We start from the raw sequence: 22,756 nt of genomic DNA on the forward strand, positions 1-22,756 counted from the left end.
TAGCCCGTTACTGTTTTGCATTGTTTACGTTACAACTTTGACAAGTCAACAACTTTTACTTTTTTAATTTTTTTTTAAATTTTTACAATCGACTTTACGTCGCACGGACACATAGGTTTTATGGCGAGGATGGGATAGGAAAGAGCTAGGAGTGGGAAGGAAACGGCCGTGGCCTTATTTAAGGTACAGCCCGAGCATTTGCCTGGTGTGAAAATGGGACACCACAGAAAACCATATTCAGGGCCGCCGACAGTGCGGTTCGAACTCACTATCTCCCGAATATAAGCTCACAGCTGCGCGCTCCTAACCGCAGGGTCAACTCGCTCGGTACATTTCGTTTTGAAAAGCTCAAAATCAGGAAGGAAATTCCTTGCATGATACATTAGATATTCGGCAGATGCTGAGAAAGTGTACTAGGTTATTTTAGGTAGGATACACGTTTATTAAAAAAAAGATAATATCTAGAAAAATTTTACAAGACGTGTCTATATTTTTAACAAAACCGACAATGCAGCTCTCCAAAATAAATCTGTTACAATTCTAAAAAAATATATATATACTAAACCTACTCAGACCGGCAAATAAGCTGACTTTCATGATAAGAATTAAATTTTCTTTCAGATTGGCCGCCCATTAACAATCATATGTTTACAGTATATTACAAAGTAAAAACAAAGCAAAGCAAAGTTATCTCCGTACAGGCCATGAAGGTTCTTGGACGGGTGGAAGGTAAAGTCTTCCACAATCCGTAACCTCGGCACTTGTTCGGGTAGAGTGGTTAGCTCTACGCGCGGCCACCTTTGCCTCCGTGAATTAACCTGGTACTCATTTTTTGTGTCGGCTGAGTGAACCTCAGAGCCACGTGCACCTCCGGAAGTGTAAAAGTAGTTTCTTAATTTTTTCGACTTCCGGCGGGGAATCGAACCTGCGTTCTTTCGGGTGAACCGAGCACGCCTTTACAGCCTCGGCCGAGCAGTCTCTACAGGGCCTATTACAAAGTAGGTATGATAAACAAAGATTTGAAACCTGACGATTTTCCTGGTGACTTCCTTGTGATTAGCGGGATGAACAAACAGCCTATCTGAGTTTCAAACTCTTTGATGAAGTCCCACTGTAATTACACCACCAATCATTTAAAGTTTACAAAATATAGATAAATTATATCAATTCGCGTTACTCTAAGTACAAGCTCATTGGTTTAATAAGCAGCGCCTTTTCCTAAAAACACAGTACAAAATACATCTGTACGGCAAAGACGTGCTGATCAGAGATTGTCTTTTGGCATAACGGTGCATTCCACGGTCATGTCAGTTTTTGTGATGCTGCTGCTGCTGCTGCTGCTGCTGCTGCTGCTGCTGATGATGATGATGTTTAATTCAATTCACGAAATAGGTTAGCTGATAATGACCCCCCAAGTAAAGGAAACATCGAACGGCGCATCCTACCGACGGAAGATGAAGGAATTAGATTCGGAAATTGCGCATCTAGCCTCTATATCGTTGACAAATTTTGCCTGCAGTTCTATATTTCCTTGCTATTCGCTGTACGTCGCACCGACACAGACAGGTCTCATGGCGACGATGGGATAGGAAAGGGCTAAGATCGGGAAGGAAGCGACCGTAGCCTTAATTAAGGTACGTTTGCCTGGTGTGAAAATGGAAAACTATCGCAAACCGAGTAGCCAACTCACTCGGACCGAGTCACGAATGAACTCTTTCAAACAGCCACACTTACAAGGATGCACAGATTTGTGAATTAGGCATATAAACTGCATTTTATATACCATGACGTAATACGACCTCAATCAACAGATTTTCATTACATTTTGAAGGAAAATAACCTGAAAATCCTAAAAAGTGACAAACTTGAAAATAACGATAATAAAAATGGACTATGGGAGTTCCTGAAAACATAAAATAGCAATAGTTCCTGTGAAGTGCTGGTGTTACTACACGTATTTTCTCAGCTGAAGAAGCAAATTATATCAAGGAAATTTTTAGAATGACCCTTCTTACTGAAACGATTGTAGAATAACCTTCACACCTTATTTTCAAATTATTTTTCTCAGACATTTTCTTCAAAACCGCTAGTAACGTCAAAAGCAGCAAATAGTTGTGTGGAGCAAATTCAAACATTCTTCACCATCTAAATTAAGATATGCGTTGAGCGGGTAGAAACACAACGCACACTATATTCAGCGTCGTATAAGGTAAAAAAGAAAAGAAAAAAGAAAAGAAAGGAAAAAACAATTCCGTAACAGAAAGCACTAAAAGAGAATTGTGGGTTTGAAAAATACACATCCGCGAAAAAAAGCTGTCAAATACATATTTAATAGTTTTTTTGCAGAACTAGTTGGACTTTTCAGTCGGCCAACAGGCGACAAATGATCAAATGAAAATAAATTTATTTTTTAGAAAATGTTCGCTTTGCTATGAAATGTAAAATATAATACTGCAGCACATTTTAAAAACCATCAAATAAAAATTTAAAAAGTAGATAGACCCTACATAATAGAAAACAATTAGTGTGTTAAATTATGTATTAAATTACGGTAATACCTCCCGTGACTTTTCATCACATTATTGTTAAATAAATAAGAATGTGATTAACGTCAATTTAAAAACAGAAAAATGTATTTTAAAGTAACGATAACAAATGTCCGCTTTCCTATGAAGCCAATTCAGTAACTCAACTGCCCACCATTTTATCCTTCGAAGATATTCCGTCAAAATGAAACAGACGCATTAGCAAACGTGAACTTACGCACTAATATAAAATATAGTAAATATGTGTTATTCTGTTTTTACATCCATCAATTAATTTCAGTGTGCTGAGGGTTTTGGCGTAAAAACGATCACGTATCCAGAAATGAAACGTGCTTGGACATCCTTGAAAATAGTTTCTTCGCAAGTTTAAAGTCGCAAATAGCGAAAAATAATTAAATATTCAATATTCCGAAATAATTAAAGCCCGCCTTACTTTTCTAGGTTTCACGCTGACTTCCGGCGAACCAATCAAAACACTATTCTGTTCGTCTTTCATCATGAAGATAATTTAAACTAATACATATTTTATTTATGATTCGGTTAAAAATGTACACACGAGTTCTTCTAATTTACAAGCGAATTAATATAACAAATTTTTAAAACTACAAAAAATCAAAGTAAATTCAATATTAACATAATCCGGCTTTCTACCGAAAAACAATACTAAAAACCAACCAACCATCCAAACAAACAAAACGCAATTAAACAAAATTTACGCGGTGAATTATCGGACATTTTTCTAAATCTACAAAAGGTAAAACCAGCGTTGTCCGAATTGAAAATATAGTTCAAAGAATTCAGAATATGCATACATATCACGTGACACTGGTCCAGTTTAATGTAGGCCTACGTCCGAGTAAGAACATTACGGAATACACTTCGTCGCCCTATTTAACAGCAAATAACTTACAAACCAAACCCCTTGGCGCAACAGCCCCAAAGAGCCTACCAGGCGACCGCTGCTCATCCCGAAGGCCTGCAGATTATGAAGTGTCGTGTGGTCAGCACGACGGATCCTCTCGGCCGTTATTCTTGGCTTTCTAGACCGGGGCCGCCATCTCACCGTCAGATAGCTCCTCAATTGTAATCACGTAGGATGAGCGGACCTCGAACCTGCCCTCAGCTGCAGGTGAAAATCCCTGACATGTCCCGGAATCGAACCCGTGGCCTGCGGATAAGTCGCAGGCACGTCACCCCTACACCGCGGGGCGGCGCAAATAACTTCATTCTGACGATATTTTCTGGGCGAATACCGATTATAACGATGATGATTGGAACGTAACATTTAGAGGCCGTCATTCTTCTTGAAATATTTCGCCATAGAAGGAAGCATGAAGCATGTAATATTAGGTTTCCTAAAAGAGTCCTTTACAAAGGATTAAACCTAGGGGAGGAGGAGGAATACCACACCCTTCTTCGTCGAATATCGATATGCCGTTCAGATAGAAAGAGATTAGAAATAGAAATAATTGGTTAGTGACTTTCAAATGATTCTTCCAGAGAAATCAGATAATATTTTATCCTCATTCTTATTATGCATTCCGCTTTGTAAAACGAAATATTCTACATTCATGGTTTCGTGAATACGGTCAAATATGTCATCATAGATCAATTGTTTTGAATTTTTCTACTTTCTCTGTCCACTGTTAAAACGGTTTCTTTTTTAGTTTGCTTTAGGTCGCACAGACACATATACGACTTATGGTGACGATGGGATAGGAATGGGCTGAGTAGGAAGGAAGCGACCGTACCCTTAATTAAAATACAGGCCCAGCATTTGCTTACTGAGAAAATGGGTATTCACGGAAAACCATCTTCAGGGCTGAGCATTTGCCTGGTGTGAAAATGGGAAACTATTTTCAGGGCTGCTGGTCCGTGAGTCCGCTGGCATTTTAAAAGAGAAGGACAATGTCCAATTCCGCTGTGAAATACAAGAATCTCGGCATCCAAATTTGTATTAATGCACTTAGATTGTAGATTTTACTTTACTGACCTGTTTGATAACAAATAATTGACTTCTCCCGATATATTATGCTTAAAATATTTGATTCATCGAGGGTAATATACGGTACATGTTATATCAATCAAAAAAATATGCCTATAAGGGTCTTTCTTGATAGTCTACGACTGTAATTAATTTCTGTATAATTTTCACTGGTTGTTTCCCATCAATGTCAGATTCATTAGAATAATTGGACGAACTTTAATATATACATGCGGCGGATGAGAAATTATCAATCGCTATAAGACCTATCCGTGTCGGTGCGACGTAAAACAAATTGAAAAAATATATATATCAAAATTCGAAAGACGAGAGAAAAGGGGCAACAAAATGCATTGCTTGATTTTATCTCCCAGAAGTGACAAGCAATATAAAGGAAAATATCTGCTTGCCGAATATTATTAAATCATAGGCTTGCCATTTCATGATTTAACTTTAAAAAGGACGACTAAGATAATAACACTGCAAGAATCACTGCAGTTCTAAGACAAAGAGAGATACCAGTATCCTTTGCAAACATTGAGTCAAAACATTTCCGTGTTGTTGACGCATGACACGCTAAAGAATTCATGGTGGATAAAATTTCGCCACTCAGGCATCTGCAAAGACCGTCTTCAGATGGAACAAATGTCATCATTAACTTTTCTCTTTCAGGTTCTGAGTATATAAAGCGATTTTCAAATAATTTACCAGAAAAGATAACTTTTCTCAAAAAATTCGGAGACAGCCATTCGAAAATACAATGGACTCAACTGACCAATATAAACATGTGGAGAGACTAGTGGCAAGCGTTTGTGCCTGCAAAAATTGAGACTGGCTTCCAACCGTTCGTTTCTAAGAAAATAGTGTTGAAGAAGCTTTGTATTTCTAATTTTGAAGAGATCTTTGACTCTTTCCTTTAAAACAGCAAGAACGGTTACCAGGGCTTTTCGCAAGGAGCAGAAAGTATTCCTTAAATGCCGTATTTAAGTGGTGTTAATAATTTTAAGAACATATTTAATCCTCTACCGGATCATATATTACGGATTTGGCTCACTATTAGCAGAAGAGACATCAAGTCCGCTAAAACATGGCAATTCCAGTAGACTAAACTACGTTGGTACTCCTCAGTTCCAGATTAAATCTGACCGTTAGCTAAGATATGTGACTAAGCCACATGAATAAAAGACATGATTTAATGTATTCTATATATTTTTATATTTGATTCCATAATTTCAAAACTATAAACGAGTATCATTGGTTTAATATTTTACTACTTCCTGTCACTAAGGACTGCGAAATAAGGAGTAAAAAGAGTCGTAAACTCTGTACTACGCATTCTGTCACATTGAAGCATGTTAATAGATGGAATTAGCTTTACGTCGCACTGACACAGATGGGTCTTATGGCGACGATGGGATAGGAAAGGCCTAGGAATAGGGAGGAAGCAGCCGTGGCCTTATTTAAGGTACAGGGGTTCGAACCCACTATCTCCCGGATACAAGCTCAGAGCTGCGCGCCCCTAACCGCACGGCGAACTCGCCCGGTACATATGCTATCAAGCTTAATAATTGACTTTACTACCTTCAAATTTTAAAATGGTCTGTCAAATGTATTGCTGACGCTAGCCTATCTTTCTTTGTAGTACGGTTCAGAGCCATAGTTTAAAATTGATGGAGTCTGACATTTAGAATAATATTCAGCAACTTTACAGTTACCGAGCGAGTTGATGGCGCGGTACGGCCGCGTAGCTGTTAGCTTGTATTGAAAGACTGTGATTTCGAATCCCATCACCGACAGCCCTGTGGATGGAAGCATCTCCGTGATCTATTATCAAATAATAGGGGCTGCATGTTAATAAAGATTACGGCCGCTTCCTTCCTAATTTAAGCCTTTTCCTATCCCATGGTCGTCGAAAAAAATCTAAGCTAATCACCAGAATACTCAATATGACGAAATAATTGTTATTATTGTGTTCTGTTGAACGATAGGCGACGTACTTACACCTGGCAACGCTGACGTATATCATAATGGTACATTTTAGCGTTACGTCTTTCAGCAGAACTTGGATAAAAATAGGTTTAAAACACTGATTAGAACTTAAGGAGTTGATTATCAACACTAATCCTAAAAATCCACAAAAAATAAAGAATAACAGTGTAGAGCATCGGCTACCGTCGAAGAAGAAGGAAGATTTAAATTTTCATACACCAGGTGCCTGATATTCTTAAATGGTAAATAGTGACTGTGGATATTTTATTTTATCACTCGGTCATTTACAAATAATCTGCATTCAGGGATGTCGCCCAGGTGGCAGATTCCATATTAATTGTATGGTCTTTTCTTAAATGATTTCAAAGACGTAAGAAATTTCTCGAACATTCACTTGGTAAATTATTCCAATCCCTAATTCCTCTTCCTATAAAATAATATTTTCTCCAATTTGTCTTCTAGATCCAAATTTATCTTCATATTGTGATATTTCCTACTTTTGAAAACTCCACTCAAGCTTAATGGTCAACTGTCAACCTATGCCACTCCAAACACACCGCTTAGTTGAGCACCTCGTATCCTTACTCTCAAGTTTTCCCAGCCCGAATGTTATAACATTTTCGTAACACTATTCGTTGGTCGGAAATCACCCGGTACAAATCTTGCTGCTTTCCTTTGGATCTTTCCCAATTCTCGAATCAAGTAATCCTGGTAGGGGTCCTATACACTGGAACTATTCTCTAATTGGAGTCTTACCGGTGACTTACACGCCCTCTCCTTTACATCCTTACTACAACCCCTAAATGCCACAGCCATATGAAGAGATGTGTAACCCTTAATTACAAGCTCGTTTATGTGATAACCCCAATTAAGATTTGTCCTTGTATTAACACGTAGGCATTTACAAATGATCCCCATGAGGTACATTCACTCCATCCAGACAATAATGAAAACTAAGGGGACTTTTCCTCTTGGTAAAACTTACAATCACTGTCTGTCGTCCATCTCACGAGTTCGTCGAGGTCTTTTCGCAGTTTTTCACAATCCTTTAACTTATTACTCTACACAGCACGACAACATCCAGTTCTTTACTCATACCGAATTTGAGAAACCTGATTTAAAAGCACTTTAAAGGTACTGCAGAATGGTTGAACCTGATCTGCATCGTTTCCTTTTACGAAAAACGATTATCTTTCTTCTACAGAGTTACATTTCCGACAACTATTATATTAGACTACCAGTTTCGAAAGTTAAGGCGACCTTTGAACATTAGCGTAATTCACGAAAATATTTCACAAAAGTTAGACTTCTATGTAGCATATATTTAAACGAAAAAATTAGTATAAGAATGGCACTGATCCTCTGACAGTTCTACTTGACGTAGTACTTGAAATGAAAACAAAGAAATACGTCACAACTACTTTACACTTAAATTTAAATAAAACAACGGCGGGAAAAATGTCAGTACAACTGCTTCCAATCATAATGTACATAAAATATACAATTTAGACCAAAATGCATTACTAGTATGCCTCTTAAGTAACAAGCTTTCGTATGATCAGGACTATCACAACACGGAATACTAGACGTTACATTTATCTTGGATTAATGTCTAAATCTAATTGACCGAGCTCGATAGCTGCAGTCGCTTAAGTGCGGCCAGTATCCAGTATTCGGGAGATAGTAGGTTCGAACCCCACTGTCGGCAGCCCTGAAAATGGTTTTCCGTGGTTTCCCATTTTCACACCAGGCAAATGCTGGGGCTGTACCTTAATTAAGGCCACGGCCGCTTCCTTCCCACTCCTAGCCCTTTCCTGTCCCATTGTCGCCGTAAGACATATCTGTGTCGGTGCGACGTAAAACAACTAGCAAAAAAAAAAATCTAATTGACACGTCTTAAATTATTGGTTGACCGGGCGAGTTGGCCGTGCGGTTAGGAGCACGCATCTGTGAGCTCGCATCCGGGAGATAGTGGGTTCAAACCCCACTGTCGGCGGCCCTGAAGGTGGTTTTCCCTGGTTTCTCATTTTCACACCAGGAAAATGCTGGGACCGTACCTTAATTAAGGCCACGGCCGTTTCCTTCCCATTCCTAGGCCTTTCCTGTCCCATCGTCGCCGTAAGACCTATCTGTGTTGGTGCAACGTAAAGCAAATAGCATATATATATCGGTCGCTTCCACCGATGTAGCTAGCGGAAGAGGAAACACGATTACCATTATGATGGAAATCTGCATGATAAGCATGAAATATGCAAGCCCTTCTCATAGTTTTAAATTTTCTTCAAGTATATCATGCAAAATAAGATGAATACAATTTTCGATGTGTGTAAAATTCAAATTTATTAATTAAAGAGCATCGGCTAATATTACTCTAACCCTCCGATGACAGCCCTGATTCCTGATACCTTAAAGAATCAAATTCGTACATCCTACAATTCTAATCAGTCCTCGGGATAGTCCCAACTTATAAGCCGGAATACAAAGAGAATATATGCCTTATCAATTTCAGATTAATTTTGTGAACTGTGCGTATTTTATCGCATTCCACCCGATCGAGCGTCTGTATACCATGTTGTAAAGAAACATTTGAAGCTGACGATCTAACGCAAAATCGTATGCAACTCGAGCGCCGCATACAAGGATCAGTCACATCAGCCCAACTGCGATCTGCCAGTCTATCACCAAAAAGCTACAGCAAATTCTTCCGATCTCAGCTATACGAATGGACTAAACAACACACTACTACTGTGATGGTGGTGGTGATTTGATGTTTCAACGGGAAGTATAACTAGGCAACCGTCATATCCAACACACTACTGATTAAATCTATGACGAGATTGTAGCAACAGACAATCCGAACGGAAACATGTACTAGGCGACCGTGTTAAATGCATCGTTTATTTAATGGCAACGTTTTATATAGCAATTCCTCATGTAGGCAGGTGGTTCTAGCTAGTAAAGCTAATGAATATGGGCGTACGGTCGATTTCTTTTAGATAGGAAAAGGTACGGTCGTTTCATTTGGACGAGACTTGGAGGAGGCATCTCAACATTTATCAACGATTTCATTGCAAATGAACTGGAAGGGTTAAGCATTTTGGGTTCATTTACAGATATTTTCAGAAGAAAAGGGAACGGGTGAGACTACTACCAAGTTTGATCTAGAGACCATAAAATGCTCAGAAGTAAGTTTTAAACAGCAGATTATTCTCAACCAAATCCGCTAATACAATAGGAGATAGAGCCATTCACTATGAAACTAACAGTCTATTCTACCACTCTCTCTCACCCTTGTTACTTTGACAGCCGTGTGTCAAGCACAGAGGACATGATCGACAACTAGAATATTTTCTTTTGAAAGGGAGGTGTCGTCAGGTAGTCGACTCACCATTAGATCGTACTCTTGCAGGTGCCAATTACATGCAATGAATTGTTCTGTTATCTAGCCTACATATAGAGTGACTCACGAGAGTTTACTGCCACTTGCGGAAGCTTACTTCGTAAGACATCTTGGGCAAAAATTGGCATATGAACCGGTGTCCTATTCTCAAATGTAATTTTGTCTGTAAGAGGCTATTAACAAAATAAAAATACATGTTGAGCTTCAAGATGCTACCAGATAATAAAAAAAATCAGTTCTGAAGCGATAGTTCAATTTTATTTTACGTTGTCAATGAACGGAACTGTAGGAAAATGTGCTTTACAAACATCGGCATATTTTTTTTATGTAACAGGAAGCATGGTTTTTATCGTGATTTTTAAAACGAAACTCATTTTCATCATAATATGAATCTTGTGTCAGGTACTGTCGGTACGTAACGTATCTCACTCTCTCTCTCAGAAAAAATGAACATCAACTTATCGGAAAACTAAGCCCGTTCGTTGGCCGTGATCGATAAGGCCTCAATTCTATATGGCCTGACACCGCGGTTAGTTGGTTCAAGTCGTGCTGGTGGTAACAAAATTCACCATCGTGCTGGTGGTAACAAAATTCACCATCAGAATGTTGGTCGGCGGGTTAGGAGAGATGGTGGTACGTAATAGATTACGTACCAAAAGTATGGATTCAATTTCAAACCTTTCTGCAGCGATCATATGAAGTGAGGGCATATGATGCTGTTGGTGATTCGCCCGACGGGTGGGGGCGTTAAGCCTTGAGCAGATCGCTTGGTGTATTCGACAGGAGTAGAATATGTGCCCTACCCTATATTATCATCTTATCACGCCCAGACGCGCAAGTCGCTTACGGATGTCAAATATCAAGGCTTGCACCAGGCAGCCAAACATGTCCTCGGGCAGTCCCGACACTAAAACCCATACGCTAAATAAAAATCGGAAAACTAAAAGAGTTAATGCTATTGATACCCAGAGTTACAATATAATATAATGAAATATTTCTCCGAAACGGAATCGAGCATAACATGGCGAAGTAAAACAAAAGAAGAAAAATAAAATGAAATATAGAAATGAGGCATAAGGGAATTTTTCTACGAACTCCAGTATACTTCCCCTCTCTCGTTTTATAATACTCCTACAATAATAATACTGTAATGTTACTTTGTAGTCCCTTCAATTGTAACAGCCACTGGGAAGTCAAAATTTGGTCCCGAAGGAGTTTTTCTTGACGTACTGGAAGCCAACGACATAGGGTCGTTGGAATTAAATACCCTCAAATGTAATCGAACTCAGTAGGGATTGAAACTGTTTTCTTAAGAAACGGAAATGACCGTGGCATTGCGGCCGACACACTATAGGCGGCAAAAATACCAATAATGCATGAATTAACACGAATGATAGTTCATATTTTATATTAAAGAATAAGACTCGGAAAAAGTAATGTTTTCCTAACTTGGAAGGACGAATGGAACTGGATCTGTGGAACTGTCGATAACAAGATAATGCTAATCTGAAGAGATATATGATAATAAATTTTAAAAAACGGGAAAATTAGTTTTCATAATTATTCAGAATTTAAGAAGTCGAGTTACTTTCTTAAAAGAAGTTACTTCGTTGAAGTTTTAAAGTTGTGAGCATTAACATATCACTCAATGCTGTCTTCCGCGGAACTTCTAGAAAAATAACACACACACACACACACACACACACACACACACACACACACACACACACACACACACACACACACACACACACACACACACACACACACACACACACACACACACACACACACACACACACACACACACACACACACACACACACACACACACACACACACACACACACCTGTGCGAGACAAAATTCCCATGCAAAAGGCATATTTCTAACGTAAGACACACTTTATAATCTGCAAGAAATACATTTTAAATTTCGATTTTTTCCACCAAGAACACCAAATACCGCCCGCTACTCAACAAGTGCTACCGGCCACCAGCGGAAAGATTAACGGGCGATCATCGCGACAACACTGGACAGACCTACAGAGTTAGCCAACCAAGCAACGAACAATCTAGACTACCGGTTCATATCCAGCTCTCTACACAAGGTGCTGAACACACCAATGAATTCACCCAGGAAAATGCAGATTATATGCTTCTCAAAGCTCCACACCCCTTAAAGGCTGAAATATTTTAAATCAAATATGTATCTTTGATATAACACATGACTTTTAACAGGAAGATTACTGAAAATATAACAACTTAGTTTTCGTTCATTTTATCCAAACTACAAAATTAAAAGTAATAGTAATGTCAGTAATATAGAAGATAGGCCTATGAATTATTTTACATCACTTCAAACTCATGACAAACTACTAACCTTTTGGTAATACTTTAATTTCATTTTGCAGGATCTGGCAATAAAAGTCGTATACATTTAAGTTCTTAAGGATATACATGAACTAACTCTACTGCTGTTCTCATTTCACCTTATCGCACCCAAGCTCACAATGTTTAACTAGATCTTGTTGCTAACTCAAAGGAGAAACATGCTGTTTATTGGTAAGTTATGGCAATGATTTTCCATGAATATTAATTGAATGGTTAGGCTACAACCAAACCGCCTAGCCCGTAGCGACTCTGTTGCACGCTGAGTGGCTTAGCACTTGCCTTCAGACTGGAGACAAGAGATTTCACAAAGGAAGGACACAGTTATTTGGAGCGGCAACTCAATAAATATTTTAAAATGTATAACATAATATGGACCAGAATATATTTCTATTGGTGATCAGACGGAAAGGGACGAAAGGCAGTAATTATCTTCTGGTTGTGAAAGCAGCGCAGGTTGAGAAGAGACAGCAGTGCTATTAATTTTAAGAAACATTTAATTCAAACGTGTTTTGGAGGAAAACATTCCCCTCCATAACCACCACCACACTGCGCATATGCGACTCCACTCAACTGGCGCGCTTTTTTATATTGCTTCTTACCGGCATCCATCTAAAAAAAATTAGGATTACAAGGTGAAAGTATTATTTCCAGTCAATAACACCATACTAACTTATGCTACGACTTTCACGGGTTCTATTTTTGCACTAAGATTCATTAAATCACCTGAAAATTGTGTTCTGACAAGATGTAAAATTCACAGGTCTCTAATAAACAAAACGTGCCTTTAGAATACAGGGAGGCATAAAACATATTATCCTGTTCTTCAATGCAATCAGATTTCCAGTTTAGGCTCACACACAAACGTCACTATAGGAGTGCTAGGGACCAATTTAAGGACCACAACATGCGTTCACGATCAGTTATGCGTAAAAAATACATCTGTATTCAAGGGATTTATCTCCATCCAACAAATGAGTTACACTGAAAACCCATCTTGCAAGGTACGGTATTACGTTCAAAAAACAAAACATCCTGACATGAAACACGAACACATCAAAAGACAACATACTAATAAATGAAAAGCAAAAGTTAATGATACACAGAAATATACAATAAATTCACTCACCCGCTCCTCTTCGCGGATCATCTCAGCGATGCCTGGCTTGATCTCCATCTCGTCAGGATGCGGTTGTGGTGGTAGCGGCAAGCCCGGGTCCCCTGGGATCGGGACCAAGGTAGGCCCATGGGGACCGTGATTCTGCGGGGGGAGTGGCACACCCTGAGAATTGACGATAGCATTCGGCGGCGGGGGAGGCGGCGGTGAGGACAGTTCCAAGGCGGAGGTCTCGAGACCCTCACCGCCCATGCTTTCCTCAGGACTGCTCACGCTGCTTCGCTCTCCCGACATCCTTCGCCTCTTTTTCAGGCGATGTTGCTGCTGTTGCTGTTGTTGCTGCTGCTGTTGTTGCTGCTGTTGTTGTTGCTGTTGTTGCTGCTGCTGCTGTTGTTGCTGCTGCTGCTGTTGCTGCTGCTGTTGTTGCTGTTGCTGCTGCTGCTGAGATGGAGATGGAGACATGGCGGTTTCAGACAAGTCGTGAGGTGGTGGACCATGACGAGGGTCCCAGCTCTTCTTGCCGGAATTATCACCGGCCGGTCCGCTGCCCGCTTCTTGTTCACCATTGACATCTGCTAAACCACGGATCTTCAACGACTCAGCTACTTTAAGCAATGGCCCTATTTGTTCTTGAGATACGTTAATTTCTCCTCTGTACATAAACTCTACCACAGCCTTTAATTCCGGCCATTTGATATCCTTGAGGATGACGATAGGGTGCTGACAAGGGTTATCGAAGAACAGGGTTTGGAAGTAAGGACTACATGCCGAAAGGACCATCTTGTGAGCTTTCACTGAATGGCCGTCGCAGGCGAGAGTAACATCTACGAACGACTCGCTCTGCAAAAGCTGATCGAAGACATTGGTAAGGTTGCTCTGGTAGTTATTCCAGCGCAAGCAGAACTGTTGCGGCGACCCCACACAGTGCTGCATGATGCTGCCGTCGGCTGATTGCCGGCAACGTTCTCGGCTTCTTCAGTCTTCGACAGTATCAGTATATATGTGTGAAAGATGAGGAAAAGCGAGACTTGATGGATAACACTTAACCTACGCCCCAAGCCTGTCCAGCACCGCCTACAGCTCCCACCGCCGCCAGTTCTCTCCCAAACACACGGCAGTCCGATGTCTCACACAAGTTCCTTCTTGCAGTCCGCGACGATACACATCTGCAAAGTCAAGGAAATAAACACCGTGTCAGAGAGAGACACCATAACACTATTAAGCAATTCCAATTAATGCCACTCCGCCACCGCAGTAAATCAAGAAATATATATTTTAATATTATTAAAATAACTTGGGCTCCGCGGCAAAGTCACACGCGCGTAACAAAAGTTAATAGCCGCAGTGTCAATGCCACTTGATAGTGAAAAAAAAAGAATGATTTTTTTAACGAGGACGAAAAGCGAAAAACCAGTGCGACCGCGGGAAACAAGACGTAGCTAGCGGCTAACCACTTCGCTACCAAGCGCTCTTCTGACCGACGGAACACGAGCACACTCAGAGGCGAGCCTCTCGTGCCGCCCCTCTTCCCCTCCTCGTCCCGCCCGACCCGCGCTGCCATCAACTCACCCGCAGGCCCGCGCACTACCGCTACGCCTCCCGTGCCCCGCACCGTCCCGCTCCTAAGTCTCTACGTGCACTCGCTGGCCACATGGTCGATTTTCCCTTACTCTACTCGCACAGAGCAACCCTACCTCCTTGCCTCTCCGCTCCTCTCCCCCTCCACATCATTTATTTATATAAAATGTACATGTAATACGGGGGTGTGAAATGAGAGGATGTCTGTCATACATAATGCATGATGATGCTCTGGCCCTATTGATTTATTGATGAAGGCTTCATGGAGAAACCCAAGCAAGAGAACGGAGAAATACACGCGGTGCACACAAGTTTCGTAGACAGCAAACCATTTTCCTACATGTTTATTCTTTACGAGAAAGGATTGAAGTGGAGGCAGGCACATGCTATAATATTCCGACTCCGTATATTTAGCAGCTGCGTTGGTTGCTGGCTCTGTGCTATGACTCAACCCGTGCTTACTTGCTTTATGTTATTGAATTTCATTAGCGACTAATTTGATGGCAAGGTCTTGTGCTGTTGCCGGGCTCGCTCTACTCTGCTCTGCACCAGCAGCACAGAGCCTTCTCTGTCTTTACATTATGAAGTATATCTCAACTAAATAAACATCTCTTCTCCCTTTCAACTCTTCTCCAGGTCCATTCCTTAAACTGCTGTCTGCATTCGAACTCTCATCTGGATGTTACTATACTGTGACCTGAACATACTTGAGGATGCAAGATGAGTTTGCAAAATTCAAGGTAATGCGAGAAGGAAATATCAGGATACAAATGTGTTGTCGGTAGAGACACTTGCAAACAGATAATGTGCCTTCTTCCCAACGTTTCTTTTTTTCGAAGAAATGAAACTAGAATAAAATAAAAGTTACCACTTATAAATACCAGCTCTTGTTCTTTTTGGCCCTTTTGCCAATTAGCTGGGGTCGGCATTGTGTATGGAATAATTCCAGTTTTAGGGACGGATTCCTTTCCTGACACCAACCCAGTGTTCTCTATTGCATGTTTCTCTGGTAATTTGTAGTGTGATTTATGCTACGAAGATGTGTATTAAAACGAACACAGCACTCAGCCCCCGAGCTAGAGGAATTAACCAGACGCGGATAAAATTCCCGAAACGGCCGAGAATCGAAACCGGGCTCTCTGAACCGACGGCAACTATGCTGACCACACAGCCAAGGAGCTGGGCTAAATTTTCTTCAGCTTATCCCATGTACTTCTGGGGTCGCTGCAGCCACCTAACCCCTTTTCAGTTTTAGCCGGGGATTTAGGCCGAATGCCCTTTCCGACACCACGTGAATTTTCTGGTGAAAATTCCAGCCCGGGATCAACCGGGAATGGAACTTCGACCGTTCAAGGGGAAAGCCAGTAGCTAAGCCACTATGTTAATCACGCTCCCCTCCCCATCACCCCCCCCCCCCGCCCAGGCATCTACAACTACCAGTTATCTTATCGTACAACAAAACTATACGACTACATAACATGGCTAAGCAACGTGCTACATAAAGCAGAGATTACTGAACAGCACACAGAAATAATTAAACTGTGTCCTTAACGTATCATCAGCCATTTTAATTTCGCGCCACCTCACACAGCCCTTTTACCTGGTATAAGAATGGGAAACCATGGAAATCCGCCTTCAGGACCGCCGATAGTGAGGCTCAAACAAACCTCCCAAATGCAAGCTAACCGCTGTACGTCTCTAACTGCACAGCAAACTCGCTCGGAGCCATCAACTATCATACGTTTTAAGATACACAGGCATGCGGCATCCCGCTTTAATCAGGGTTCCTTAACGTGTAAGCAAATCTACTGACACGTGTCTTTTGCATTTGAACACTCTTGGCCTACCGACCGGATCCACATTTACAACCTAGAGCTTTGGAAGCGAATGCGTATCAACCTAAGCAATTCAAACAATCCAAGAAACTGAACGACCAAAGTCGAACTACTATGATTTAGTCCTAACCTGGGACAATCGTCGACAGAAAATTTTAAGAAGAAATATCGTGCATGAAATTTATCAACACACTTCCGTAGTATAATCGAACACAGATAGCTACAGGCAACCGTCGGAAAACTCTACATGACCAAATTTAAATTTCGTTCACCGTTCCAAAGTAACAATAAGACGGGACAATTATAAAATAATTCTGTCCAGTGACAAAAATACATTCTAGGCAACAGGTTTTTAAAACAGGATCGAAACAGGTCATCATTCTACCACGTGAAAAATGTTAGCAATAATTAATATAGACCTGACACACAGTAGATAGTTACAATAAGTGTTCTTATGCAAATTGTCCGATCATTAGTGACTTTTCACACGTTGTTGTACAAAACCTATTAGAGATAGATTATATTTAACATCTGAACAAATGAGCAGAAGTTATTTCCAGTGAATATTCATTACAGAGAATCCTTGTCATGTCTTTTAAGAACAGAAGGTAAGCATTATTATTATTATTATTATTATTATTATTATTATTATTATTATTATTATTATTATTATTATTATTATTATTATTATTATTATTAGACCTATTATTGTTTCGTTTCGGCCAACTAAGGACCACGTCATTTCAACTGTTTCCCTTGAGCTTTAATGTTGGTCCAGTATTCCTTCATTAGTATACGGTGTTGCTCCTTTCGCTCTTCCGTCCATGCCTTTCCAGTTTTCATCTTCGGCTTTGGTAGGAAACTCTGATGTTCTTGGAGTTTTTTCTTAAGTGGGACACGCTCCTGGATATCTTCAAATGAGATCCCAATCTCCTGCAGATCTTTCTGTACCTCACTGAACCATGCCCCTTTTGCCTTTTTCTCTTGGAGGAAAGTGAAAATGCGGTTGGTTAACCGTGTTGAATTCATTCGGGCCATGTGTTCATAAAAAGTAATCCTCCTTTTTCGCATCACATCAGTTATTTTCTCCACATGCGAGTACAACTCCTGGTTGTGCCGTCTCCTAAACTCGCCGTTGTCTTTGACTGGACCTAAGAATTTATTATTATTATTAATTATTAAATTATACAGACAATCCTTGTCATGTATAGGTATTGTTAAATTCCTCGTTAATATTTAGCACGCCCTATACATTCTCCAAATCGTTCGCATTTACCGTAGTTCGAACTTCATTTCCGATGCTGGGAGAAAAAGAAAATATGATTTATCACATTGTCAAGTGGCATAAGAGAAGTAAGTAAAATAATGTATTACGGCTTTCACTACCTAAAATATTAGACATTATACTGTGCAGGGTTTATATGAAGTACATAAAACATAGTAACAGCGAACAACTGTACTTTGCTTTCTCAGCAGAGACCACCGCTAAATTAGCACTGTCCAGAGGGGTCGGTGACGTGTTTTGAGGAACTTCCACTAATATGCCAATACGGGAGGGGAAACTTCGGAAAGAAGACTCAGGAACAGGGAAGGAAGAGAAAGATATGGTCTTCATCCAAACTGACTAATAACTACAATGCAGAGTGCATGAAAAAGTTCAAGGTCACAAGAAAAAATATAATGTATGCCCAGGAGCATAAGTCATCAATAGTCTTGAAGTATTCTGAAGATTACATTTCTCCATTGTAACGATACTCGTCGTACTTCAACTGGAAATACAATGTTTGACCTTTCTCAACTTTAGTCTACACTTGGCAATGTTTTCTATAAGATAATAAATAGCATAGGTACGTCAAAATCCCCTTCAGGGCAAGATCAGTATCCAATTCCTACAGAAAAAAAAAATCGTTCTAGAACATCAACTAATTAACATACGGTTTACAAGTGAACTGTTTACGTTGGTCTAGACAGATTTTCATTAAATTTCGGTGAATTATCACACAACATGCCCTAAATTTAATAATAAGAATCGCTTTGCCGTAATATTAATGGCAGTTTGCTGAAAAATAGGAGGACGGCTCGGAGTAGTTGGCTAATGATGCCGTAAAATTACCTTGCGAATGCACTGAAAACACTTACCGACAGTTCCATTTTAAAATTACATAAAACACGTACGACATAGGAATGTGTCAAAACATTAGCGTTTTAATACTTCTGTATCGTTTATAATGGAAGCTAAAATATTATGTAGTATGGAATCTTGCTCATTAGATAAGCATGCATATTATTGATATAATCTTGTATTAGCACAAATGACGAAACTGCCGTATTCCCGTTAAGAATCAGTCATTTTGTCATGCTGTGGACAGTATGTAACGACAGACGTGCAGGCATAGTTTTTTTTCTTTTGAATGTCTTAACTGATCATTCGACCAAGTCCATTGCAATGATGCCTTCGATACATTACGTACCATTTTTAGTTGCCGCAGAACATCACCATTGTTTGAGTATTTTTTATTATTTTATGGCCGAATGACTATTACCATTGAGTTTATGATGTTCTAATTGGTTATCTACCAAGTTCATTGCAATTGGTCTGATCCAACTAAAACAGTTTCCTTGTTAGCGTACTTAACTAATGACCTCATTAGACGCCGGACTACTACTTCTATTGTCCCAAAAAGGGTCCTTCAACGTGCCAGCACATATGACACAGCTTACTCTTACTTTTATATTCTTAATGTCAATCAGCTGTACGGAAATTTGGTCAAGTAGCGAGCGGTAAAAGTAAGGTTGGGAGGGATGAGTCACAGTCATACAGTTGAGTGTTAGTTCGTCTTCTACTTCCGTTCACTCCTTTGTTTCCTGATTATTCATGTTTTCAATATCAAGGAACGCTAAAGTATCTTCATTTTCAACGACGAAGAGCTTATCGCCGATATAGCTCACGATCAGACCAGTAACAAGCGGATAAAACACAATTGTACCGCGTTCCAGTCGATGAATTCCGAAGAGTGATTTCTACTATCATTCTGAATATATAACTTACATGCCATGTACTGTAAAAGCAAATTCCATCTCTACAGTTGTGATAGGTGTTTTCTTCCTGTCAGTTTCTAATAAACAGGGTTCTAATCAGAGAATAACGTTCAATGGATTTAACACCTTCACCTCTGGGAATGTCGTGTCTGCAAGCAACGAACACACGTTGTTGCGAATGTACAACTTCTGGTTGTACAATAATGCATATCACTCATGGTTACGCAATATTTCCTAACGCAAAGCATTGCTCATTGCCGATGCCAAAACTCAAACTGTATGAGTGTCACTCATCCCTGCCTTGCCAATGAACTACTACATGGCGGGTCTCCATACGTATATTAACACTTTTCGTCGTTAAATGAACCTCATTAAATATTAAACTGGGTAAACACGGTTTTCACTTTTGGAAGACACACTAGCTCAGCTACATGCAAAATTTGCACAGAATTGGAATGTAACACCTCAAAGATTGTTAGTCTCCTAAAATGCTTACATTTTCTACAAACAGCGCTTTGTAAGAACAGAAGGTAAGTAGTAGTAGTAGTAGTAATAGTAGTAGTAATTGTTTAAGAATGAAGGTCTATTTTGATCAGTTGCATGCATCTCTCTCAGTATCTGAATGTACAACCACGTATGCTTCTGGAGATTATCCAATAGTCTTTCTCGAAAACGAAAGAACCATAGAGAGAAGGCCCAACATCTCGTTATATTGGATGAGGTAAACATTATACTCCATCTAATCCCGAAAATATATGTTGGATGAATGTCCGCAGTTCATAAAATGTCACCTTTCTTAAATTTAGCGAATGGTTTGTCCAAGGGAGGCGCTTCAAGTACAATGCGATGTTCTTGAGACACGTAGTAGCTTTGTTTACTCCTCCGCTTCTACCACCCACCGTACCATGCTTCAGGCAGTATGCATGCGTACTGTGCACGAAACAATTCTAAGTAGCCCTACATCACTGCACTGCAGCTGTACGCATTACTTCAATGCGGCCTAAGGACGAATTCTTTTTGCAAGTTGCTTTACGTCGCACCGACACAGATAGGTCTTATGGCGACGATGGGACAGGAAAGGGCTAGGACCGGGAAGTAAGCGACCGTGGCCTTAATTTGGGGTTCGAACCCACTATCTCCCGAATACTGGATACCGGCAGGACGAATTCTGCATTTGTAATGTCTAAGAAGCAATTCGTAGTACATCACTGCACTGCAACTGTACACATCACTTCACTGAGGCTTCAGAACGGATGCATGCATAAAGAGCAAGAAACATTTAAGTACATCACTGCATTGCAGCTCAAGGTAGTATGCATACGTAAGTTGTATAAAAACGTCCTACGAATAACAGACAAACGTTTTCATATTGGAGAATAATACAACGGGTGTCAGCAAAATCCTAAGTCGTTCATCATTAAATACTACCTGAGCTACAAACGTCAAATTTTCAAGTTAATACTTTTCTATTTTTGAAATACATTATTTTGAAGTCATACGTTTTCAGAACCCTACCAATAACCAGCAGAAAGAATCTTACTACTTACCTCCCAAACACTATGTATTGCTCGACGTACTGCAGCATTGCTTGACGAACTACTAAATGAGGATCTATCCCAGGGAAAAAATAAAATCTCTCTCACTCTCTCCCTCCCCGCTCCCTTCATAGGATTGGGCCTAGGGAAAGAGAGTCATTTTTCATCGCATGTGATATCAGAAATAGATGCCTAGGAGATTTTATGAAGTTGCTTGCAGATATCGACTCTATGCTGGGCTTCAGGTATGCTCAATTCATACAGGTCTTTTTTTTTTTTTTTTTTACAACTGGCTTTACGTCGCACCGAAAGAGATAAGTCTTATGGCGACGATGGGTTAGGAAAGGGCTAGGTGTGGGAAGGAAGCGGCCGTGAACTTAATTGAGGTACAGTTCCAGCATTTGTCTGGTGTGAAAACGGGAAACCACGGAAAACCATCTTCAGGACCACCGACAGTAGGGTTCGAACCCACCATCTCCCAAATACTGGATACTGGCGCACTTAAGCGACTGCAGCTATCGAGCTCGGTCATACAGGTCTTTTTGTTTTGCTATTTGCTTTACGTCGCACCGACACAGATAGGTCTTATGGCGACGATGGTATGGGAAAGGCCTAGGAATGGGAAGGAAGCGGCCGTGGCCTTATTAAAGGTACAGCCCCAGCATTTGCCTGGTGTGAAAATGGGAAACCATGGAAAACCATATTCAGGGCTGCCGACAGTGGGGCTCGAACCCACTATCTCCCGGATGCAAGCTCACAGCTGCACGCCCCTAACCGCACATACAGGTCTAAAAGCTGCGCTGATATCGTAATATAACAATGGGAACTCTAGTATTACTTGGTATCTGACCCACAGGACCATAACATACTTCATTTTCACAATTCTACAAGCACTGTCTGGGATACAAATTCCCACCACTTTGGAGAAAAGCCATTACGGATCGGTTTTTCGACTTTTGTATGCTACGTCGAGTTGCTGGAAGTGCCAAGCAATTGCGGCTATGGGAATAATAATAATAATAATAATAATAATAATAATAATAATGGCGTATGGCCTTCGGAGAGGCCTGGTGCAGATCTTTTTTCTAGTAGATGGCCTATAGGCGACCTGTAGGTCTGCGAGGATGGGGTTCTACCTAAGCTGATTTCTAATGATGGAGACTGCACACACACCCTGCCCCCAAGCCAGACGAATTAACGAATTAAAGTTAAAATCCCCGACTCGGGCAGGAATCGAACCCGGGACCCTCTGGGCGAAAGGCCAGAACGCAATTCATTTAGCCATGGAGCCCAACTTGAGAACACTAATGCCTGTTTCTCACGGTAAAATTTTCTGTCATTTTT

General features: G+C 40.4%; 1 protein-coding gene across 5 annotated transcripts in view; it reads right to left on the reverse strand.

Moving 5' to 3' along the window:
* The window catches only part of LOC136856820 (protein bric-a-brac 1), a 1,345,352-nt gene that overhangs the window by 529,722 nt on the left and 792,874 nt on the right, over positions 1–22,756 (reverse strand). For all 5 annotated transcript variants that reach the window (XM_067134959.2, XM_067134961.2, XM_067134956.2 and 2 more), the window contains one exon: positions 13,438–14,591. In XM_067134959.2, the coding sequence (XP_066991060.2) occupies positions 13,438–14,358 (921 nt within the window). In that variant the 5' untranslated portion in view covers positions 14,359–14,591. The remainder of the gene's footprint in view (positions 1–13,437; positions 14,592–22,756) is intronic.

Source organism: Anabrus simplex, chromosome 1 (genome assembly GCF_040414725.1).
Source record: "Anabrus simplex isolate iqAnaSimp1 chromosome 1, ASM4041472v1, whole genome shotgun sequence".
Classification (NCBI taxonomy): domain Eukaryota; kingdom Metazoa; phylum Arthropoda; class Insecta; order Orthoptera; family Tettigoniidae; genus Anabrus; species Anabrus simplex.